General features: G+C 48.6%; 1 protein-coding gene across 1 annotated transcript in view; it reads right to left on the minus strand.

The window, feature by feature from the left end:
- Window positions 1-26015, minus strand: part of LOC144102117 (uncharacterized) — a 140603-nt gene that overhangs the window by 48843 nt on the left and 65745 nt on the right. The window contains exon 3 of the mRNA XM_077635409.1: window positions 17062-18032. Coding sequence (XP_077491535.1) covers window positions 17062-18032 — 971 coding nt within the window. The remainder of the gene's footprint in view (window positions 1-17061; window positions 18033-26015) is intronic.

Consider the following 26015-nt stretch of genomic DNA (forward strand, 5'->3'; position numbering starts at 1 on the left):
CTCGCTGCCAGGGCGCCAAAGTAAACATAGACACGCGCGGCGTCGATTCTTCTCGAATGTTGGAGAATTTCCTTGTTGTCGACGGAAAGGGGGTAACCTTTCGCGCCAAAGAATACCCTCCCCCCCCCCCCCTTCTTCGCTCCGGCACCGATGACTCAGCGTGCCGCGAATGACCTAGATTGTTCTAGAAGGTGGTCGCGCGCCCGGCGCAACAAGGAGAAGGAGTTAGTGCGATTAAAGCTGCGTGTATGTTCGCGCCTGCCTGGGCGCGAAGAACAAACAGACGCGGTCCGCGCCTACAAATGAGGGGCTACAACCGCCGTCTGTTAGGTAGCGATTGTCCGGACCCGTAGAGTATCTGTTACGGGTCCAAGTTGGACTTATTTTTGGAAATGTGGCGGAGAGTTTGAAGGATGCTTCACTCCCGCCACCGGTTAGCCCGGTATCGCACTACCTCCGGGATCGGCCTTGTCTTTAGCGCGTCTTTACTATCCTGGCTATCTACCCATCTTTCAACTTCCTTCTATCTGCACGTGGTAGCGATTGTGGCTGGGCTTGAGCCAGTGAGCAGGCCTGTGCACTTTCCTTTCTTTCTGGCAGCAACATACAGACAGACAGACGTTTGTTAACCCGAGCCGCCGTTCAAGCTTCCGAGAAGCGCGGCCGCTCGACTCCTGGGAGAACACCACTCGTCCAGCCCGGACCAGCGAGACAACGTGCGCCGGTCTGCGGATCGGCCCCGTCGTGCTCCTCAAGTCGTCGGACTGTCGCAGTGCCCGGTGAACAAATTGTGTTTTGTTTATTTGTCTCTCCTTGTGTTAGTGCACTTTAGATGGAAAGATTTTGTGGAATTGTTATCTTTCTCAAGTGTTACTTTGCACGCGTTGCATGGTATTGGCGAATCTCTTTGTATGTGCTCGTACGAGTGATAGTGCAATCCTTTGTATCGTCTCTTCGCTGTATAAACTTTGTTTTGTTTTGTGAACCTTTGGCTCCGACCCATTCTCTGGCTTGCGACCGGCGAAAGCTGGGCACCAAACGACCAACCCTTGTCACTTGGTAGCTGGTCTCCGGCTAAGTTTGACACGCCGAGTCGAGGGCATCTCCTCTGTGACCGAGGCCGCTACCCCCACACGCTCTAAGGGCGTCTGGGAGCGCACGCAAAAGTGCGCGAAGTGGTGACAGTCACCAAGGACCGGAGTGACTACATCTAGAGTGCAGAGCTGCAAATATACTGTGGGAATCTGTGTAAATAATATTGTTGGTGAGGTTTTCGCTTTCAATTTTTTCTACGGCCACACAGATTGCGTAACATTCTGCAGTGAAGATGGATGAGCACTGTGGAAGTCGTACTGTTTTCTCTGACTTCCCTCGGACCAGTGCGCTTCCTACGTAAACGTCCGTTTTTGAACCATCTGTATAAAATTGCTTAAAACTACTGTATTTTTCTTCGAGTGCAAGGAATTCTTGTAGTATATGTTGTTGTGGAGTTTGTTTTTTATAAAACTGAGTAAGAATGAGATCACAGATTGCAGGAAAATTGTAGCGTGGAGGTAGTGGATCTCGTCTCCGAGCAATCTCAGGTAATGTATCTAGCACGCCGAGGTTTTGGCTCATCTCTTCAAAGCGCAGGAGGAGTGGCCTGATAGCGAGCGGTTTATTGTTAAACAATGTTCTAGATGGGCACTTTGTGACTATTGGGTAACATAGGTGCTTGGGCAGCGAACGAATTTTTAAAATGCAAGAGCATGTGAGCATGGTTCTTCTATCTGTAAGTGACGGTTCGTTGATTTCTACATAAAGACTATTTTTGGACGACGTCCTGTAAGCACCAAAGGAAAGAGGCAAACCTAAAATTTGTATTGTATCTAGTCGTTTCAGGTACGAGGGTCTCGCTGACCTTTAAACTATACATCCGTAGTCTAAAAGTAGAACGAACAACAGACCGATAAATTTGTAAAAGGCACATCCTATCAGAACCCCAGTGTTTCCGGGAAAGTACTTTAAGTATGTTCAAAGACTGGGAGGCTTTCGTTTTTAGAGCATTAATATGCGGTAGGAATGTCAGCTTTTTGTCAAAGATAATGCCCAGACATTTTACTTCATTTTTTATAGGCAGTTCGATTTTGTTTAGATGTAAGCGGGGGTTGGATTGTAGACCTCGTTTTGGCGAGAACAGCACGCCCACTGTTTTCTGTGTGGAGGACTGGAATCCATTTTTGTCTGCCAATGTCTCTTGTTTGTTTATTGTTAACAGTGTTAGTCTCTCACATGTTGCTACATTGGATGATGTACAAGTTATTTGAAGGTCGTCGACATAGATTGAGTACATCATGGACTTTGGAATTATTTTCCTTTTGGAATTCATCTTTACAATAAACAGTGTTGTGCTTATAATACACCCCTGAGGAACACCGTTTTTTTGAACGAAGTTCCTGGAAAGGGTTGATCCCAGGCGTACTTGAAATGAGCGGTCGGAAAGGTAGTCATTTAGGCAGTTCAACATCCTGCCGCGGATACCTAGGTCCGCTAGGTCGCGGAGGACCCCAAACTTCCAGGTTGTATCATACGCTTTCTCCATATGAAAGAAAACGGCAAGACAATGCTCTTTGTGTATAAAAGCTTCTCTTATTGTGTTTTCTAGGCGAACTGAATGGTCTGTCGTTGAGCATCCCTTTTTATAACCGCATTGATGGACATCAAGAAGTTCGCGGGATTCAATATTATATTAAAGACACTTTCTTAATATAATATAGTTCAATCTTATATTAAGGACACTTTAAAAGATTTCGCGAGACAGCCTGTGAGAGCTATCGGCCTATAGCTACTTGGGGTAGTTGGTGGTTTCCCAGGTTTCAGGAGTGGCACTATGACGGATTTCTTCCACTCCTTAGGTATTTTTCCTTCTTTGAATATGTTGTTTAAAAAAAGTCAAGAGTGCCTCTATGGCAGGCTGGGAAAGCTGGGCAAGCATTTCGTAGTGTATCTGGTCGTGTCCAGGAGCAGTTTTTTTGCCGGCATACGGTACTTTATTTATTTCTTGGAGCGTAATTAGACCATTGTATTTTCATTTACCCCTCCACTTGTTTGGAGCCTGTGTTTTTCGGCCGTGCTTTTGTATTTCAAAAATGACTGGCTATAGTATGATGAACTTGAAGCTGCAGCAAAGTGCTGCCCTAATATGTCTGCCTGTTCTCCTATATTTGGCTGTGTACCGGGCGTTGTCAAAAAAGGAACTGTGAAGGGTGAGTAGCTACGATTTAATTTTCGAACTTGCTCCCACATTTTCTTCGATGGGATTGAACTATTTGTAGAAGACACATGAGCTCTCCAGGATGTTTTTTCGGCATTGCGCCGAATATACCGTGCTTGTGTTTTGGCCTTTTTGAAATGGATGAGGTTCTCGTAAGTTGGGTATCTGCGAAAGACCCCCCACGCTTTATTTTGCCGTTTTTTTGCTTCCTTGCATTCACGTGTGTACCACACTTTGTGGTTCTGAGGGACCACCCCTTATGATTTTGGGATTGATAAGTGTGCGGCAGTAAGGATGCTTGATATTGCTACGGTTGTGCTTGTGCTTGGAACGCTCGTGCTTGGTGCGCTCGCGCTTGGAACGCGAAGAGGACGAAGTGCGTTTCTGCTGCTGGGCTTCGCGTGCCCGGTTGTTCGGCTGCGTGGCTGTAAGCTGTTTCCCTGTAAATATATTTTTCCCTTTTGGTGTACATCTTCACGTTACATTATTGGTGGAGGTGCTGGGTACAGCCACAGCAAGCACGGAACTTCGCAGCGGTCGTCAGCTCGCCGGCTCTTCAACCATGACCAGCGAAGGGGCCGCTCCGTCGGCGTCCGCCAACCCGGCGTTCATCATTGCCCATCCGAGAGATCCTGGGACCTTCAACGGAACGGACGGCGTCGACGTGGAGGACTGGCTCGCAATGTACGAGCGCGTGAGCACACACAACAGGTGGGACCCGACCCTAAAGTTGGCCAACGTCATCTTCTACCTGACGGGCACTGCCAGGGTATGGTTCGAGACCCACGAGGATGAACTCACCAGCTGGGATCTCTGCAAGCGCAAGCTTTGTGACCTGTTTGGTAAGCCATTCGGGCGTCAGCTCGCTGCGAAGAAGGAGCTCGCATGCCGTGCACAAACGTCCACAGAGTCCTATGTATCATACTTTCAGGACATATTAGCTCTCTGCATGAAAGTCGTCGCCACTATGTCAGAGTGCGACAAAGTAGGTCACGTGCTCAAAGGAATCGCAGATGACGCCTTTAACCTTCTTGTATACAATGACTGCGGAACGGTTGACGCAATCATCAAGGAATGCCGCCGGTTCGAACAAGCGAAGAGCCGCCGAATTTCTCCGCAGTTCACGCGGTTGCCGAATACGACTGCGACGTCGTCCTGTGTAGACTCGACTCCACCGAGCCGTCTGCCGACATCTGAGAGCCTGACACGACTTGTGCGCCAAGAAGTAGAGGCAATGTCCCCCGTTGCGTTTCATCCACCCGCAACAGGCAGTACTCCAGCAGTATCCCTTATACAGGCTGTCGTTCGCAAAGAATTTGCCAATCTTGGGATTCAACCTGTTTGCTCAGTTAGTGCCCCATATGCTCGCCGCATGTCCCCGGAGCTCGGTTCTGAACGTGCATACTACCCTCGACGCAGCCGCAATCCAGATGAATGGAGAACACCTGATGACAGGCCCATCTGCTTTAACTGCTCCCGAGTTGGCCACATATCTCGACACTGCCGAAGCCGTCCGTCCTCGACCTACAGCCGCTACCCGCCGGGTTCTGCATATTCCCGCCGCTCTCTCTCGCCCTCGGAAACGACCTCTGCTGGCCACAACGCTCAGACCCCGCTTACCAACCGTTCGTCGTCACCTCAGCGCCGTCGATCTCCATCGCCCCGACCTCGCCGCCCTTCGTCGCCGGCCCCATATGCCCGCTCCCGGTCGGAAAACTGATGGCTGCAGCGTCTGGGGGTGATGCTGCTCTGACGACCCGACCAGAAAACCCTCCTTTAACTCTTCATGCTCATCGGAACATCCTTAACGTCGACGTGGACGGGGTCCCTGTTACCGCTCTGATCGACACTGGAGCGCACGTCTCAGTCATGAATGCTCGTCTTCGCCGTCGCCTAAGGAAAGTGCTCACTCCTGCCCCCTCAACTGTGGTCCGTGTGGCAGATGGCGGTATGTCTATTGTCGTCGGAATGTGTACTGCTCGTGTTTCAATAGCCGGCCGCCATACTTCTGTGCTCTTCACTGTCCTCGAACACTGCCCTCATGACATCATTCTCGGCCTTGACTTTCTCACCGACCATTCCGCCCTTATAGATTGCGCCACAAGCATCGTTCAACTCGCTCTACCTGTTCCTTCAGAGCCACCGGATCCAATTGTTCACCGACTGTGCACCGCCGACTTTGTCCGCCTGGACCCCGATGCCGCCACTTATGTCCGTTTCTCCTCGGTCCCGCCAGTTCCCGATGGTGACTACATCATTACTCCGGTTCCTGATGTGCCCTTTACACGCAGTGTTGCCCTTGCGCATACAGTTGTCACCATGTCGGCAAATCAAGCGTCCCTTCCGGTTCTCAACTTTGCCTCTTACGTTCAGCCGCTCCCACAAGGTATGTCGCTCGCCACGCTGTGCCCTGCTGCCGAATGCGTCGTATCGGCGGTGGGAAGCGTCCCACCCTCGTCGAACTGCCGCGACTCTGACGTCCCACCACCTGATGAATATGCAAAAATGATTGCTGCTGACCTCTTACCAGGGCAAGCTCACGACCTTCGGTATCTTCTGTCGTCTTTTCGCGACATCTTTGACTTCGATGACCGCCCTTTGGCTCGAACATCTGTGGTCACGCATCGCATCAACACCGGTGACGCAGCTCCTATTCACAGACGACCCTACAGAGTGTCCAGTACAGAACGCACCATCATACAGCAAGAGATGGACAAGATGCTCAGTAAAGACATCATAGAGCCCTCGTCGAGCCCTTGGGCCTCACCAGTTGTGCTGGTTAAAAAGAAGGACGGCAGCTGGCGCTTTTGCGTTGATTACCGGCACCTCAACAACATAACAAAAAAAGACGTCTATCCACTCCCAAGAATAGACGATGCTTTGGACTGCCTTCACGGAGCCAAATTTTTCTCTTCAATTGACCTTCGGTCCGGGTATTGGCAAATCTCTGTTGATGACAATGACCGCGAAAAGACGGCATTCGTCACACCGGACGGCTTATATCAGTTTAAAGTTATGCCATTCGGTCTCTGTAATGCGCCAGCTACCTTCGAAAGAATGATGGACTCCTTGCTTCGCGGCTTTAAATGGTCCACATGTCTATGTTACCTCGACGATGTTGTGGTTTTTTCGCCCACGTTTACCACGCACCTCGAAAGACTGGCGAGCATTCTTTCTGTCTTCCGTAGAGCCGGGCTACAGCTCAATTCGTCGAAATGTCAATTCGGTCGCCGCCAACTCACCATTCTCGGACATCTAGTCGACGCTTCTGGTGTCCGCCCGGATCCTGTTAAAGTTAAAGCCGTCAAGGACTTCCCTATTCCCCAGTCGTCTACGGATGTGCGCAGCTTCGTCGGCCTCTGCTCGTACTTCCGCCGTTTCATCAAAAATTTTGCCGGCACCGCTCGCCCCCTGACCGACCTTCTAAAGAAAGACACCCCTTTTACCTGGGGCCCTGCCCAAGAGGAGGCCTTTTCTTCGCTAGTCGACTTACTCACCTCCCCACCTATTCTGGCCCATTTTGATCCGTCGGCTCCGACTGAAGTTCGCACAGACGCCTGCGGTTATGGGATTGGCGCCGTGCTAGCCCAACGTCACCAAGGGCAAGAACGCGTTATTGCATATGCCAGCCGCCTCCTTTCTCCAGCTGAGCGAAATTACTCAATTACAGAGCGCGAGTGTCTAGCTCTTGTTTGGGCCGTAGCTAAGTTCCGACCGTACCTGTTTGGCCGTCCATTCTCCGTAGTGACCGATCACCACGCCCTTTGTTGGCTGTCTTCACTGAAAGACCCCACAGGCCGGCTCGGACGTTGGACGTTGCGCCTCCAAGAGTATTCTTACACTGTTCATTACAAGTCAGGGCGTCTCCATCAAGACGCCGACTGCCTGTCTCGGCACCCTGTAGAGCCGCCTGATCCTGGAGACAACGACCTCGGCCCGTGCCTCTTCGCTATCTCCGATCTGGTTAACATCGCGGACGAGCAGCGACAAGACTCTTCCTTGCGTATTCTCATTGATCGCCTCAACTGTGCCAGCCGAGATCCTTCATTGCAACTGTTCGTCATTCAGGATGGCGTCCTATACCGCCGCAACCTTCGTCCTGACGGACCTCCGCTCCTGCTAGTCGTTCCCCAGCGTCTCCGTTCATCTGTCCTAGCGGAACTACACGACCTACCGACCGCAGGCCACCTCGGCGTCTCCCGCACATACGATCGGGTCCGACGCCGCTTCTTTTGGCCTGGTCTGTCCGCTCTGTTCGGCGTTACGTTGCCTCCTGCGACCTCTGTCAACGCAGGAAGAGACCATCAACGTTGCCTGCTGGCCTTCTACAGCCTATTGACGTACTCTCGAACCATTCTACCGTGTTGGACTCGACCTTCTCGGACCTTTCCCGACGTCCTGCTCCGGCAACCGTTGGATTGCTGTCGCGACCGACTATGCGACCCGGTACGCTATCACGCGTGCGTTACCAACAAGTTGCGCAACCGATGTCGCCGACTTCCTATTGCAGAACGTAATCCTTCACCACGGCGCTCCACACCAATTGCTGACGGACCGCGGCCGCTACTTTTTGTCCCGAGTAGTTGACGATATCCTCCGGTCCTGTGGCACGCAGCATAAGCTCACTACAGCTTACCATCCCCAGACGAACGGGCTTACCGAGCGCCTCAACAGGACTCTGACCGATATGCTATCCATGTATGTCTCGCCCGACCACCGCGATTGGGACGTTGCCTTGCCTTATGTAACATTTGCTTATAATTCGTCGCGGCATGATACCACCGGCTATTCTCCTTTCTACCTTCTGTTTGGTCGGCATCCTGCGCTGCCATTGGATACATTACTACCGAGTTCTACTGCCTCGACCACAGAGTATGCACGTGACGCCATCTCCCGAGCAACTATGGCCCGTGAAATCGCCCGAGACCGGCTCACCGCATCTCAGACCTACCAGAAGTCAGTTTACGACTGCCGGCATCGCCCAGTACACTATCCGCCGGGCTCACTCGTCCTCCTTTGGTCTCCTTCTCGCCATGTCGGTCTCTCTGAGAAACTTCTACGTCAGTACAGTGGCCCTTATCGAGTTCTCCGTCAGGTGACCGACGTGACCTACGAGATTACACCTCTTCATGCTCCGACGTCGTCCACTAGCCCTTTGACTGACGTCGTTCATGTAGTCCGTCTCAAACCGTACCACACGCCTGCTACATCATCCACTTAGCACCGGGACGGTGCTTTTGCCGCCGGGACTTATGCTACGGTTGTGCTTGTGCTTGGAACGCTCGTGCTTGGTGCGCTCGCGCTTGGAACGCGAAGAGGACGAAGTGCGTTTCTGCTGCTGGGCTTCGCGTGCCCGGTTGTTCGGCTGCGTGGCTGTAAGCTGTTTCCCTGTAAATATATTTTTCCCTTTTGGTGTGCACATCTTCACGTTACAATATGAATGCGTCATTTATTTCGTCTATGTCCAGTTTTTCTAATGCAATATTCTCTAAACTTGCCTGTTCTCTAAACAATTCCCAGTTAGCTAAATGTAACTTCCAACGGCGTCGTTTTGTCGGGATGACTGTTGGTGAGGATGACAGGCTTATTATGACATGAAGGTGATCGCTCCCATACAGGTTGTCAAGAACATCCCATTTAAAATCAGTAAAAACACTTGGTGAACAGAAAAATAAGTCTAGACAGCTCATTTTCCCACTGCTTGGAGAACAGTAAGTCTGTTTGCCTGTGTTCAGGAGGCATACATTGTTGCAGAGGATAAAATCTTCTAAAATTCGGCCTCTGACATCCGTTTGTTCGCTTCCCCAATAAGTGGAGTGAGCATTAAAATCCCCAACTAGAAGATATGGTTCCGGAACTTGTAATAAAAGACTTTCTAAAACGTGAAGTATGACTGTTAGGTGAAGTTCAATGTATATGGAAAATATTGTTATTATCTTAAAATAGAGGGCAGTGACAGCAACTGCCTCATATGAGGTTTTTAGGTAATTTTTTCGAGTAACAACACCACCCTGGACAACTATAGCAGCGCCTCCAGAGAGCATGCTGGAGGTCTCTCGGTCACATCGATAGACTTGATACCTTTTAAGAATGTTTTTGTTTTTTTTCTGTGGTCCTAGGCTAGTCTCCTGGAGACACAGTGCTACCGGGGAGAATGAATTTAAAATATCTGTTACGTCAGTGTAGTTGTTTAAAAGTCCACGACAGTTCCAGTGAATTAGAAATGCTATGATTGTAGACTAGTTAAGGATAAGTTTTAGAAACTAGGTTTGGCGGTCTTTTGGACCTGTTATAGGGACTTTATCCTTTTTTTTTTTGCGCTCAAGAGAGCTTTGCCGCCGGTGCAGCGGGGGCGAGAGAGGAGTTGTGTCCATCACCTCACGAGAGGTGCTGGAGGACCGCGGTTGTTGGCGTTTCAGACCTCCCCCGACGGGGGGAAGTCGCGCGGGATGCCGACCCATGGACCGGCGCTCCCTGCTTTCGGGGTGACGGAGCAGCCTTCGCTGTCCCTGCCTGGGGCGTGGGTAGCCCTGCCATCGGCTCGGTAGAAGCCGCCTCGGTAGGGGCCATAGTGCTGTGTGGTGCTACGCCCCTGCGCACCACATCAGCGAAGCTGGATTTCGCTGTGAAGAAGAATTGGTTGTTGAGGGAAAATCGCCTTCTCGCTTCTCTAAGTGAAATGTTTTCCTTGGTCTTTATGGTGATTATCTCCTTTTCCTTCTTCCAGGACGGACACGGCCTGGAGTATGCAGCATGGTCTCCTTCACAGTTTGTGCAGCATAGGGCTGCGTCACATTCCTCAGAAGCGTTATCCTTCGAAGCGCATTTTGCGCAAGTTTTGCGACCGCGGCATCTCTGTGAGCCATGGCCAAACCTTTGACAATTGAAGCATCTTCTTGGGTTCGGAATATAGTGCCTGACAGTTACTTTTAGGTATCCTACTTCGATGGTTTCAGGTAGTGTCCTTGTGTTGACTGTTAGAACCAAGTGTTTTGTGTCCATTTGTGGTCTTTCCTGGTTTTGATTCTGTATACATCTGTGACATTTTTGTCGGACAAGCCTTCCAGCCTTTCTTTTTCAGTTAGGTGTATGAAGTCATTTTTAGAGATGACGCCTCGGACAGTGTTCAGTGAGCGATGTGCCGTTATAAAGACCGGTATGTCCCCTATAAAAGCAATGTTTGAGAGTTTCGAGCATTGGATGCACTCGCGCAGTTCAAGGAGAAGGTCGCCGCTGGCCATTTTTGAGACCTTATAGCCAGAGGTCAAGGTACCGGTTAAACATATAGACACAAGGAATGGAGAAATTATTCTTGCTTGTTTTTGATCACTTTGACTGTGGATTACATGGAACTTGGTGAACGTCTGTTTCTTTTTGACAAAAATGTCTGCTGCTTTGTTCCGTCCTCTCTTGAGAGAGTGATCTGGTTTGAAAAGGGTGGAGCTATAAAAAATGTAGTTATTCGGTCATGGTGCCAGCCACCCACCACGGAGTCCAACAAGGGGACGGCACCGGAACTTGAAAGCAAGTAGTGCCCACGCCAGCTGTACACCTCAACTATAACCAAATATGACACAACTCAGTGTATAGACCTCCTGCATGTTTGTAAACAAACGAGGTGGCGCTGCAGTCGCTAGCGAGCTCGTGGTAGGCAAAAGGTCGGGGAGTGGCGTCGCGGATAGGTGTTGAGCGCGGGTTTTCAAGCCTTGTAGGCGCGTTTCCAGCTTCTGCGAATCATAGCAATGGTCGATGCTTCCAACTTAGTAATTTGTTGAAGTACACGAGCTCGCGTTGGCCACGTGCGGCCTATAAGGAGAAATAGTTTGCACTGTTTTGTATATATGGTTAGTAATAAACGTGTAGAAAGCGTTCCTGCCGTTTATTTATGCGCCAGGCATTGAATAAAACAAGTTTTGACACTCTGCACTAGCCGGAATGATTTTACTTCGGGACAATAGTGAGGGGAAGTGCTGGCCTTGTTTCGTCGGAGCAGACACAAGGATGGCAGACATGCGCTCATCGTCTGCTGACATACGTACGTGTCGCGCTGTGCGAAAAGTGGGGACAGCGTCGTGTCCCTGATCTCCTGTCTCGCTTAGCGCTGTTTTTAGCCGCATGACCACGCACCAGCCAGGCCAACTTGTCCTCTTGTTAAGCTGGTCGATTTGGTGAAAATTGTTGATTTCTAGAATTATTTTCTTTCCTATATCCCTGAAGTCTAGTTTCGTGACGAAAAATTATAGCAAAATATTGAGTACAAATTTATAAATTACGCTTTTTAGAAGTGTGGTCGTCAAAAATTGTGAGGTAATTTCTTTGATTTCAGTGCCGCATTTCTTTGACCAAAGCGAAAGCGAAGATGCCATAAACGAGGGAATAAACTTTAAGGTTCGTTTTGCGACCTCTCACATTTTCTGCGACTGGATCACTCACCTTCGTAATTCGCATGAAAATAAAATTATTTCATTTGTCGCAAACTATTCCTGAGACGTTGAGGAGCGTAATAAATCTCTCGATTTTATACCCTACACGTGCAGTGCTGTGTTAGTTATTTCTTGTAAGAAACGTTTTCATGTAGCTATGCGTGCATAAATACTGATCATATAGAAAAAGAACTAATCGCGTCATCGTACAGAACAGGGCTTTATGTACATGCTGGCATAAAAAAACCGCACTATCTACTCAATTATTTAGACCTTGGGGGGACTTGACGACGGTGTTAATTATAATTACCCAGAACTGCACCAGGTATAGCTATAAATAAAAGGAATTACTGAAACTAGCGTAGGAATTTCATATTTGCACCAAGTTTAGTTACATATCGCATGCATGAATAACGAAAACACTTTTCATTGCCGCGTCCCCTCTCAATCTCGCCACGTGTCTGTTAGTAGGACGCCTGCGGCTGCTTCTTTCCAAACAAGCTTCGCGATCATGTACTACCTCATGAAACATGACACATGCATGATGCAATGAAAAAGCATATGGCGTTTAGCACACTTAAGGCACGCTATTCTAAGCACACCAACGCGACCGCGCAAGATTGACACAACTTACCAGACTTCTTTCTACTCGAATGAAATAATTACGTCGTCATATCAAGAAACAGTTTCAAGTAAATATTAAATGTCATAAAACGCGCCATTAAAGCATGCTGTGCTATTAACAAAAAAACGCATTCCTTGGGGGCGAGTGAACCTGTCGGCGCCCCGTGCACTCCGGCTCAAGGTGATAAGTGCGTGTGCAGCTGCACATGTCTTTTTTTTCCTTGAGCAATTATCAGCCTACTATCCTGAAGTTCAGGTGAATGAACGCAGTAACTTGCATGCTATTAAGTGCATTGAGTGGTAGTGACTATCGACTCCCAGACTTCGCGCTTTACTACCGTGGCTCAATGCCTGTTAGCCAGTTTCCGAATGCGGCATTTGTGCGCGAGAAACCTATCGAGGCTAATTTAATATTTTTTATGCTACTACGCGGATCCAGCAGTGACGCAGCTAGTCAATACACGCTGCTTCTGCAGTGCACAGGCTTGAAGCAGCCGCCGGTAGCTGCGGCAGCTGCGGTAGGCACGGGCAAGCGGAACCTGTTTTGCCTACCATGCGAAAGTCGCTGCTAACATCAGCGCCACCGCATCTTCGTGACGTCGCGGGGTGAAGGAGGTCCATAGTTGGTCACACAATGTTAACCCTCGCCGACAGGAAAAAATGAAAAACCAAGAAGAGAGGAGGAGACAGGAGAGTTGTGAGACAGAGATAGGAAAGTGAAAGATGGAAGGGAGGACAGGAAAAGGCTACTGCCGATTTCCCCCGCGCGGGTCAGGCCGGAGGTGCCGAACACAGGAAGCTGGGGCCAAAGTGGTGTGTTACCTCCGCCGAGGGGCCTTACAGGTCGAAACGGTCAGCATTAGCTCAACCACCAGGATTCCCTTTTCCCCTGACACGGCGATGCCACGCACGGCTAGGCGCGGGTGCTCGAGCCCGTAGTGATGCACTGTTCCCTATCATCCCCTTGCGGGGATGTCCCTGCGGATGCTCGGGAACCTGTGGTGTCGCAACTCACCAACGCCTGCAAGCTGCAGACGCCCCCTGCGGGGAGTATTCCAGTGTATATTTCATCAGATTCATTTTTATATAAAGCTAATTTCATAGCTATGAGCACACAGCTTAAAACCTTTTTATTTTTTTATGCTGTTAGTCCATTTGCCCGATACAGGGTTAGGGCTATATGACATTTTGGTAGCAGCACGAACACAAGGCAGCAACAACGGCACAGGCGCACAACTCAGGCAAACTGGTTGGTGAAGCTACCGCGAGCTATCTGCTCAGCTGCAGCCGTCAGTCGTCGCTAATGTTCACCGTTAAGTTTAGTCGAAAATCTCTCGCACTTCTCACGTTCGTGTAGGACACTCTAGTCTAAACGTATTGTGGCATTGTATTGATTGTTGATCTGAAGTGAACTGTACAAATGTGCAACCAAGAATCGAGGGTTACAACCTAGAAGAATGACGGCTTCATTTCGTTGGCGGAGAAACGCAAAAGACGCCAGCGTGCAGTGCAGTATAGGTATACGTTAAATATCCAGCTCTCCGCTCTTTCGCTCCTCCTTATTTCACTTTCTGCTTCATTCCTTCCCGACGCTGCACTTCTGGCAGACGTCACTTTTCTTTACCTTTAAAAAGAATTTGTTTTGAATATCATTCCTAGTTTTTCGCAACACACGAGAAAATTAATGGGTCGCAGTCCCGGAACCGCGTTAATATATGCTGCAGCAAAAGTGCGAGTCGGAAATTATGGGCGCTTTGGCGGGACAGCTCAGTGCTAGTAGGGCATAATCCGAGAGTTGAAACGAGCAGAGATCGCATGGAAGTCATCCTATCATTTATCGTGTCTGCTCAGTTTGCCGTTCAGCGCTTCAGATATTCGCAGCCTACTCTCCCATACAAGTCAAACCCACGAGTTGGGCGCTGAAATATTTGCGCTCGCTAACAGTTCCGAATGATTCTGCATGTTTGCATAATTTTCATCACCAAAACGTTTCACACGACGATTCTAATAATTCTATAACTTTTGCGATCGAATAATACGGAAACCATTTGGAACATACGCGCAGTCAGTACGGACTACACGGAGAATCCATGTGTCCGGCACGTTTTCCTGCGGCGTCTCTCAGCGCATATGTCTATCCCGGACCTTGAAACTCACAATGTACAAATCAATCTGCGCGTAGAAAAATAAAAATTTATAGTAAATCCTTGCGACGTCGTGCGCATATCATTCAGAAATCATATGCATGCCGTATAGAAGGAATTTAGAGAACATACAAAAAGCATATAGGAAGCGTACGGATTTCTCGTTTAATTTTTCCGTTTCATATTGACCCCATATTCCTGTACTTTCATGTGAGGCGTTGGTATGGAACGTTTCAGAAGGGTTGCTTTGTTTCCTCATCAAAATCGCATGGCTCCTTCAGTCAGCCTTCAGCCGAAAGTCCACCTGCGTTTTTCCTCCTTTTCTTTATTTTATCTTGCAACGAAAAGACGTCAGTGAGCTTCATTCACTGTTTACTGACGGTGGCGTAACAGAGCAACGGCGCCGCGTTGTGTCCTTACTTGAGCTTCACCTCAATGCCACTTTTACTGATTTCAACAACCAAACGCATCTACAGAACGAGGGAATTTGCATATGCTTCTTTGTATCTCTGTCTTTTGTGATAGTTTTTTTATCGGAAATTGACCGCTCTTTTAGTGAAGCTTTTGGCACAGACCGTATAATCCGCGCCTTTAGATATGTAGATGATGGCCTAGTACTTTTCAATGGAGGTGATTTTAGTTGCAACGAAGCCGTAGTTGATGTTTTAGATACGTTTGGTCGAAAAGGTATGGGACCAACCTCAGTATTTAGATATCTTAACCTTTTGCCCCCCACAGGTTTGCTGGCGATGCTGTCCACGCGCAAGGAAAGATTTGCTGCCAAATCATTCCAATCATTCTATGACTGTCAAGAGGGCTATCGCGTTTTAGTGCACTTTATCCTTAATAAGTCCTGTCACCATGCACACAAGCATTATGTCACAGGTGTCCAGGCTGCAGAAGGCAGGTTTCCATGCCTCTCTCGTACTCACTGAGATGCAGTCCTTACTTGAAAAGTTAAACGGCAGCAAAAAGAACAACCTGCCACAAAACGCAAGGAAGCGATCAATGCCAAGGGTTGTTCACCAAACCTTCCACAACCTCAAGAAGGTGGGTTAGGGGGTCGTTGTGGTATTCTCTGCTCTGCGACAGCTAGCCGGCCTGTGCTCACGCATTGGTAGGAAAAACGAGGAAGTGCAAGAGTGCGGTGTAAAACACCAAAAACCCCTGCAAGAAAGGGGTTGCATATGATTTCCCGCTCAAATGCGGCGAGGTATACGTCGGGCAAACCGGACGTTGTCTTAATGATCGGCTGCATGAGCGCGAGAATTCACTAACAAAAAAAGAAAGGTTGCCATCTTGAATACCGCTGCCTGGTTTGCCTAGCTGTACGCTTTGTCCTAAAGCGCATGCATGTTTCTTTAGTGTTTTTTCTGTTCTACTGATGTTGATGCATTGCTCCTTTGTCATCCCTCCCTTTCGGTGTGATTATATTCACGTGCTCGTCACTTTATGCTGTAGCCACTCCCATGCTAAAAGGCTTCAGCGCTGCAGGGTGCACTGTAAATAAAATAAAACCGGGTCGCCTGCGGTCCTCGTTTATCGGATTGCAAAGTGTTACTGAAGAGCAGCGTCAAAACAGAACGAGAGCTTGAAGAAGCGTTTTATATCAAGAAACGTGCAAACAACTGTATCAGTTATACCTCTGTTGTGCTTCGCGGGAGTGAAATGGCGTTTCTTGACACATATCTCTAAACGCGTGTAATGGTCTCACTTCTTGATTCACAGGTGTTGACACGTTTACTGTCTGCTGCTGGTGCCTTGGTGAATGGTTAGAAATGAAGCTATATAAGCGATCGTAGTAAAATAAGGATTGTTGCAAGTAAAAAGCTCGTCCTGTTCCCTCATTATGTCCGCTTTCGCCTTTTGTGCTGCTGTCTTTCCTGATTATTCACCAACCCGCCCAGCTACAAGTGCTTCTCATGCGAGCACGTTGTTGGGCGAGTCGGTCGTACGTACTTAAAGAAGGGAATTGCGCTAAAAAAGACACGGACGAGAAAAGACACGGACGGGCGCCCGTCCGTGTCTTTTCTCGTCCGTGTCTTTTTTAGCGCAATTCCCTTCTTTAAGCTTCTCATGCTTTTACGTCACATCTGGCTTCCGCTTTTAAGCATAAAATGGTTTTAGGTCTTATTATCGATAAATTCAGCCGGAAATCTTCGTGGAATTGCGCTGAAGCCGACGACTAAAGTGACGCAAAACTCCGTCCGAAATGTAGAGGTATGCGTTAAATAAGAACATACACGTTTTCGTACTACAAATGTTTCAGGTTCTCTTTCCTCATGAGTAATTGCGGAGTGCTCTGGCCTCCCCACGACATCGACGCCGTCACGGGGCCATAAGCATCTCTCGACGCTGTGACCAGAGGCGGCATGGAAACCAAGGAAAGGAAAGAAATTTTGCACAGCAAATGGAATTTTTTTAATGAAACATGGTTCCAAAGCCACGGGTTTAAAAGATTCCATAAGTAGACGACATATGCGCGCGTGGAGCGAGTACACAGACGATGACAAATTGCAAGGACGAGCAGAGAATTAGACATGCACGCCCACTGTGCTGCAATCACTGCCGGCTCCGCTTTGCGCGAGAAAAGCTTCGTGCGAGAGAAGGTTCTCACCTTGTTCTCGGTGTCCCTCCTCATGCGAGACTCTACAGCCGGTGTGCTCTCGTTGGACGCTCTCTCACCCAGGACCGCGTCGTTGCCGACCTGGTCGTTGCTTCGCTCGTCGATGGGAATCAGCAGCCCGGATTCCCCGAACGGGGGCGGCGAAGCGGCCTGGTCCAGCCTAGGGCTCGCAACGTAGCCGTCTTTGCACAGGTAGAAAGGCACGCACACGCACTCCTGGCCAAAGTCCGGAGCCACTGGGTACTCGGGAGGCAGATCCGAGCCGCTCACGTATGACGCCCCCAGGGCGTTGCCGAACGGTCCGCGCCCTTCGTCCAGTTGCTTCCCGGGCCGAGGACCGCTGCGGTTGATGGTCGAAGACGCAGTGTGCTTTTCCCCGTAAGGCCCGCCCTTTCTCTCGGGCCGAACGATAGGCGGCAAGCCGTTGGGAGGCCCCTGCGGCTTGCGCGGGAAATAGGCAGGCTGGCCGGCAGGCGTCGGAGGGGCCGCGGGCGAGTACTCTACCATGGTGGGGCCGCTGGGACGGTTCTTGGCCGCCGTCGAGAAGAAGCCGCTGGGAACAAAGTGTTGAGGGCCAGGACGGAGGCGGTCAGGTTTTTTCTCGGGAACTCCAATAATCGGAATGAAGCCTTTGATGGGAAAGTAGCTTTCGGGATCGTTCACTATCCTGGACTCGGGAATTGGATCAGAAAAACCGTTGCTTCTGCCGCTCGTAGCGTCAACCGAGCTGCCGTCGTTGATAATCTTTGCCTTGCGAAAGCCCGACGTCCTCGACTCGGCGTTCGTGAGGGTTGGGTCTCGTTCGAAAAACTTGGATCGCTGCCTGGCGTTGCGACCCACGATGATAACGCTCCCCGACGTGGTGTTGTACAATTCAGTGTCATTGTGGAGGCTGTCCAAAACAGTCATGCGGTAGGTGATGGTTTCAGGCTTCCCCGTAGTGCTCGTAGAATCTGCTTCGCCTGAAAGAAGTGAGAGCAAGTGATCGATGCATTTTTAGAAAGTATGGCATTCAAAAGGTGGGCAAAACTTTCTTGTGTAGCAGAATGCGAAAACATTTTCCTGAGTCATGCTTCTGGCAGCGCGATGCGTACATGGGGGGAGGGGAGGGGGAGAAAAACGATCAGTTTTAGTACAGCACTGAATGAGTTTCTACAGATTGCAACACTGTAATGAATAGATAAAACACCCACTGTCTTCTCTTGTGCATGTGAAGTTTTAGCTGAACTTGCACAAGCTGAGAATGTTAAGGGGGCCTGTATTGTCGATGTTAAATGTTTTGCGGACTACAGCTGTGCAGTATTGTATACTAACTTCACCTGCGGAGCATATATGCAGTCAGTGGCTCCTCGTCGTCATCATCTCACTGCAAGGCGAAGACCTCTCCCATATCTCTCCAATTAATACTCTCCTCTGCCAGCTGCAGCTACCCTACCCCCGCAAACTTCTTAATCTGATGTGCCCACCCAACTTCATGCCGCCCTTTGCTACGCTTCACTTCCCTTGTTATCCAGTCTGCTTATCCTTAAGGACCACCAGTTATCTTGCCTTCGCATTACGCGCCCTGGCTAGGCCCATATCTTCTTGATTTCGACTACGATGTAATTAACCGGCGTTTCTTCCCTCACCCACTCTGCCCGTGTCTGGTCTCTTAACATTATACCTATTATTTTTCTTTCCATGGCTTGCTGCGTTGTCCTTTAGGTGAGCCCTTTTCATTAGCCTCCACGTTTCTGCCTCGTAGGCGAGTACCGGCAACATACAGCTATTTCATGGTTTTCTCTTGAGTGATATTGGTAAACTGCCATTCACAATCGGAGAGAATCTGCCACATGAACTCCACCCTATTCTTAATCTTCTGTTATTTCCTTCTCGTGATCCGGATCAGCAATCACTGCCTGCCATAAGTAGACGTATTCCTTTACCACTTCCAGCCCCTCGCTGCCAATTGTGAACTGCTGTTTCCCTGCGAGACTGTTGAAGATTACTTTGGTTTTCTGCATGTTAATTTTTCAACCCACTGGTCTGCTCTGCCTTTCTAACTCATTGATAATGCTTTGCAGTTCGTCTCTTGAGTGACTCAGCAAGGTACTGTCATGAGCGAATTGCAAAATACTTAGGTATTCTTCATTTACTCTTATTGCCAACTGTTCCCAATACAGAACTCGGAACACCCCCTCTAAACAGGCGGTGAATAGCATTGGCGAGATCGGGTCTCGCTGCCTTACGCTCTTCCTTATTGAAATTTTATTGCTGACTTTATGGAGGACTATAGCAGCTATGCAGTTCATATATATATATATATATATATATATATATATTCCAGTATTTTTACACAAGGCTCTTTTACAGAATGATTCCGCAGTGCCTGCGTGGCTGCTGAGGCTTCCGTTCAGTCAAATGCTTTCTCGTGATCAATGGAGGCTACTTATAGGGTTTGATTATATGGAAGAGTGCGGTGAGGGGCTAGTTGGTACGATATTATGGCAAATATAAATCACTGCGCAAAAAGGACGGGACAAGAGAGAAGAAGCACAGAAACACACGAGACAAGCGCTGACTAACAACTGGTTTATTGCACCAACGCCTCCTTCCTTCGACAACAAAGCGCATGCTCACCAACAGCAAAGACAAAAGCCATAATCATCACGCCAAACCAAGAGACTCCAACTCCTTGCGGTACAGGTGTATGGAAGCCTCGCTAACACATTTGTCAGGCCCTAATCTCGCGATTTCCAAGGCTTCAATAACTTCACGTTCTTTCTTATCCCTCGCGCGTCCGATAATCTTAGTGCTGCCGAAAAGTGGAGTGCAATCTTTATCGTCATGCTTGCAGATCTTACAATGGCTAGGCAGATGCTGCCCTCTAGAATCAGCTAAGGAATTGGCATGCTCTAATAATCTAATGTTGATGCATCGGCCAGTTTGCCCTACGTACACCTTACCACAGCTCAGTGGAATCTGATAGATTACATTCACTCTGCATTGCACAAACTTGTTCCTGTGGTTGGTGCTACACTCAATCTTCTTTTGCCTATCTGGTATGACCAAATTGCACAAACGCGCAGATCTTCTTTTGCCTATCTGCGCGTTTGTGCAATTTGGTCATACCAGATAGGCAAAAGAAGATTGAGTGTAGCACCAACCACAGGAACAAGTTTGTGCAATGCAGAGTGAATGTAATCTATCAGATTCCACTGAGCTGTGGTAAGGTGTACGTAGGGCAAACTGGCCGATGAATCAACATTAGATTATTAGAGCATGCCAATTCCTTAGCTGATTCTAGAGGGCAGCATCTGCCTAGCCATTGTAAGATCTGCAAGCATGACGATAAAGATTGCACTCCGCTTTTCGGCAGCACTAAGATTATAGGACGCGCGAGGGATAAGAAAGAATGAAGTTATCGAAGCCTTGGAAATCGTGAGATTAGGGCCTGACAAATGTGTTAGCGAGGCTTCCATACACCTGTACCAAAAGGAGTTGGAGTTTCTTGGTTTGGCGTGATAATTATGGCTTTTGTCTTTGCTGTTGGTGCGCATGCGCTTTGTTGTCGAAGGAAGGAGGCGTTGGTGCAATAAACCAGTTGTTAGTCAGCGCTTGTCTCGTGTGTTTCTGTACTTCTTTTCTTTTGTCCCGTTCTTTTTGCGCAGTTATTCATATTTTCCATAATTGATTATATTCTGCACATTTCTGTATGACCAAACTGATAGCGTGAATATGATATATTCGGGAATATCCTTTACGAAAACCTGCCTGATCATTTGGTTGATTAAAGTCTAAGGTTCCCCTGACTCTATTAGCGATTGCCTTAGTAAATACCTTGTAGGCAACGAACTGTAAGGTGATCGGCCAGTCATTTTCATGTCCGTGGCGCGTCCTTTCTTAAGGATTAAAATAATGTTAGCGATCATACAAGCTTCTGGTACAGTCGAGGCTATAAGGCATTTCGCATAGAGGGTGGCTAGTTTTTCTAGCACAATCTCCCCTCCGTCCTTCAACAGGTCTGCCGTTAACTGATCCTCCCCAACTGCATTTTCCCTTTCCATTAATCCTAAGTCTTCCTTTACGTCCTCTTTCGTTACTGAGGGGATGACGCATTGCTGTATGCTACTGCCTCTCTCATTAACGTCCTGATTACATTAGCCACTGTATAGAACTTTTCAGCTCTTTCAACTATCTTACCCATACTGCTAATGACATTGCCCGCCTTGGCTCTTTGCGCATACATCTGATTTTTACCTATGCCTAGCTTCCTTTTCACCACTTTTAGGCTACCTCCGTTCTTTAGAGCATGTTCAATTTTGCCCATATTAAACTTCTTTATGTCGGCAACCTTGCGCTTATTTACCAACTTCGATAGCTCTGCTAGTACTATCCTGCCTGTAGGGTTAGACGCCCTCATGCTTTTGGCGTTTCTTAATCAGACATCCGCTGTGATACCCTGCCGGTACCCTGTCGAGCCTACTTCTACTGCGCACTCCGTAATGATAGCATTGACATTATCGTTCATTGCTTGAGCGTTAAGATTGTTTTGCTCAGTTGAAGCCGATTATCTGTTCTGTAGCGAAATCCTTAATTCCTCTAGTGTCCCTCTAACCGCTAACTCGTTAATGGGGTTCCGCTTCACTAGTTTCTTTCGTTCCTTCATCAAATCTAGGCGAATTCGAGACCTTACTTTTTTGAACAGGACAATTTGTCGGGCTAGTTGGTGGTGATCGATTCTTTTGTTCACAGCGCTTAAGAAGCACGGACAGAAGACATAGAAGACTACGTCACAGGCGCTGAACTTCTTCTTTATTCAAGAACACCGAAACACTGCATATATACCCAAAACACAGCCGCCGGCAAGCGGCGAAAATTTTATGGACTCGTGGCAACAGAAATGATATGACAAGTGGTGGTAAAATGACAAGGGCTAAAAACCAAAATATTGAACAGGGCAGGATAAAACCAGAACAAGATGAGGGTGCGCTTACACATTCACCCTCGTGCCTCAAAACCTCGGTGTTTGTGCACGAGGGTCAATGTGTAAGCCCACCCTTGGTTTCATTGTCGGAAAAAGAGTTAGCCTTTCTTTCTGGATCTGTTTGATTTAATCTTGGTTTTACAAAGGAGTTACATTCTCTGCTTTTTTGGCGAATCTCTCTTTTATCGATTTTATTACTATATTTTTCTTGCTTTTAGACTTACTTTTTGTTTACTTTCATTTTTGATATTTTATCTTTTTCTCTCGGTTTTACTTTATCTCTTCTTATACCTTTCGCCGTGTTTTTTTTTTTGGCTTCAGCTTTCTTGCTCATCCCCGTTTTTTATCCTTTTAGTTATCTCGCGCACTTCATCTTCTGTGTTTAGCTGCGTTAATTCTTGGCTTCATCTGTTTGCGTACCCGATCACTTTTCAGTTTTCATTGCGTGTTTTTTTTCTTGCCACTACGCCTTTCTCATTTTCCACCACGTTTGATCTTTGCTGGTGTGTATTTTTTCGTTCAATATTATCGGACCCCTTCTTGCAAATTACTTTAGTCAAACCGTACCACAATTTCACGTGTCGGAGGGTTTTCTTTTTTAAATGACTTGGCAAAAGATATATTTTGTCTCATCTTGTTCTGGTTTTATCGTGCCCTGTTAATATTTTGGTTTTTAGCCCTTGTCATTTTACAACTACTTGTCATATCATTTCTGTTGCCACGAGTGCATAAAATTTCCGCCGCTTGTCGGCGCCTGTGTTTGGGTATATATGTAGTGTTTCGGTGTTCTTGAATAAAGTTGAAGTTCAGAGCCTGTGACGGAGTCTTCTATGTCTTCTGTCCGTGTTTTTTAAGCGCTGTCAACAAAAGAACTTACTATTCTGTGGACGCTAAAGCGCATCTTACCGACGACAGCCACATCCTGCACGATGCCAGTGTGCGCGCATAGTATGAAGTCTCTTTCACTTTAGTCTCACCATTTCATTTTTACACTCACGGCCTGTTCTCTCGTTTGTAAAAGAAGGTATTCGCGATCCGTAAACTATTGCCCCCCCCTGCGAACATTACTAATACCTCTCCCTCGCTATTCCTACAACCTACCCATAGTAGCCTACCGCCTGTTCGCCAGTCTGCTTCTTGCCCACCTTCGCATTGAAGTCGCCCAACAGTACACTGTACTGTGATTTTACTTTCTTCATTGCCGACTACAAGTCTTCACAGAAGCCTTCAACAATCTGGTCATCATGGCTGGATGTAGGCGCGTAATTGCGATAGCTGCCACCCTCTCGTTAACACTAATGAACTCTACGTTGCCAGCTATATCCTGATTAGTGAGGAATCCCACATCTAGTTCTCGTCTATCCGCTTATACACGATAGCACAGTATGTGCACGCCCTTTAGTACTACATACGCCTTACCTGTCCTCCTAATTTGACTAAAGCCTATGACATCTCATTTAATGTCTGCTAGTTCCTCAAACCACACTACTAGGTTAGCCTCACTGGATAAGGCTCTAGCGTTAAAGATTGCAAGGTTCAGCTTCCAATGGCGGCCTGTAGGGAGCCTGAGATTCTTTGCACCCTCCGCTGCGTCACAGGTTTGACCGCCGCCCTGGTCAGTTGCTCCGCAGCCGCTGAGGACTGAGGGCCGAGGGTTAATTAGTGAAATTGAGCGTGTGACGGAATCCCGTCTGGCCGGGAGTGTAAATTTTGGAAAATAACGTCTGGAAAATAACGTTTGGAAAATAACGTCAATAACGAACCTTTCTTCACTGGTCGGCGTCTCTTATTTTCCAAATGTACGCTCCCGGCCAGACGGGATTCCGTCACACGCTCAACTTCATCGCCCTTCGCCAGGCGTATGGCCAGGAATTCATCACCGAGATCCGCAAATATGTCAACCTTAACTGTCGTGTCACTTCATTCAGGAACCATCTTAAGTTCAACCTAACATGTAAAGCCCGTAACCTAGTTCCCCGCTCCATACGATTCAACAGACCTGTTTCTACGCCTTTCGGGCACAGTGTGGTCGGAAAGGCAGAACGACAGCTTCTACAAGCTAGGATCCTGGAAGGACTTTGGTGTAGGCCAGTTGGTATGACATCGTGAAGAGCAAAACCGCAAAACAGGACGGGACTGAGGCAGGCGACAACACAGGGCGGTATCCTGAACTGCAAAGAGGACATTCGTGCTTTGGAGAACGATGCCTTCTGTGCCTGGCGCCGCCTGGAGCACCACTACCATGGCGTATTCGCCGGCATCCAGTTGCATGCGAATCACAAGTGTGACCTTCAACGCGAGAGGTGAGCTCGTCCACGACAATAAGCTGACCAAGCTTCTTTCCGAGCTATCAGTCAAAACTAAGGTGACTTCATGAATCAGAGTGCATAATTTATCGTCGTACAGACCGAGCCAAGCTGAAAAGAATGTGCTGAATCTTGGGTTGAATATCAACATAGGACCCGCACCGGACAAGAAGAAACTAGTGTGCGCGGTGGAATATGCTGTCAGCCAAGTCGAACACACTCGCCGCGAAGAGGCCTGCACCCGAGTGGTGGGCGTACTAAACGCCGTTCATCGCGGACCTTCCCGCTCTGCGTTGTCACGTGTAGAACGGGACGCTATTAAGAGTCTCCGTGAAAATGAACACATTGTGATTCTACCAGCAGATAAAGGCATTGCGACTGTTCTCCTGGACAAGGCCGACTATGAAAAGAAGATGCTATCTCTTCTGGAAGAAAACCTACGTCCGCCTCAAGAATGATCCGACACTAAAGCTGGAAAGAGAATTGCAAAAGCTGCTGTCCGACGTTTTTCTGGCCGTTCCTCCGAACCATAAAGCTCTCTACTACAAACTGCTTAGCCACAATGGATCCGCACCTGCTTTCTATGGATTGCCCAAAATCCACAAGCCAGACGTTCATTTGCGTCCCATCGTGGATTACACTCGCTCCCCCCTGCATAACCTCTCGAAGTTCTTGCGCAAGGTCCGTTCTCCGCTCGTGGGTCAGAGTCCCAGTCACGTCCGCAATTCGTTCGACTTTGTCGAGAAGAACCGCGGCACCTCAATCGATGAAGATGAGGTGATGGTGTCGTTTGACGTTAAGTCCCTGTTCACGAGCGTCCCGACAGACCTTGCTGTCAGCGTTTGCACCACAGCCCTCGAGGCTGATGTAACTTTGCCGGAACGATCACCGATAGACGTACCAGACCTGCGCAGGCTTCTAGACTTCTGCCTAATTAAAGAACACGTACTTCGTTTTCATGGGCAATTTTTACAAACAGGTGCACGGGACCCCCATGGGCGCCTCAGTTTCGGTTACGGCTGCGAATCTCACCATGGAAAAGCTGGAACAGCGGCCGTTGGCCTCATTTGTCCCTTCCCCGAAGGTATTTTTCCGCTACATCGACGGCTGCTTCTGCATCATCCAAAAAGGCGTGGTGAGCAAGTTTCTGGCCCATCTTAACAGCCTGGAAAGAGCCATTCAGTTCACTATTGAAGAAGAATTATACAGCAAACTGCCATTCCTTGACGTCCTTGTTTCACGGGAAGGCTACGGTCTATCTTTCAGCTGTTGCATTTGGGTTGCAAGCCCCAAGGGTAGCGTTGGCCTGGCGGCCTGGGGCAAAGCTGGAAACATCCGAAGGTCCCGGCAAAGGATGACTCGACTGGCAACAGAACAACTTGTTTATTCTGGCATCTCAAAAGAGCAGCCGGTCAGGGCGACCACGTTACTCGAAGGGCGAAATCGAAGTCTCTCCTTGGCGTCCGGGGCAGCTCTCTTTATATACCCTCGGAGTCGAGGGCAAGAAGGAGCGGCATGGGATGAGTCGCACAAGACGGCGACGCATGAACATGTTCAGGCGTGACGGGCGCGTCCGCCAGGCCGGCGCCGGTCAGACCTCCTCGCCTCCCAGTTGGAGAGCTCCTCTCCCCGGCTGCCGCGCTTTGACAAGCGTGGGCAAAACATGCACACAC

This window comes from Amblyomma americanum, chromosome 8 (assembly GCF_052857255.1).
Source record: "Amblyomma americanum isolate KBUSLIRL-KWMA chromosome 8, ASM5285725v1, whole genome shotgun sequence".
Lineage (NCBI taxonomy): Eukaryota > Metazoa > Arthropoda > Arachnida > Ixodida > Ixodidae > Amblyomma > Amblyomma americanum.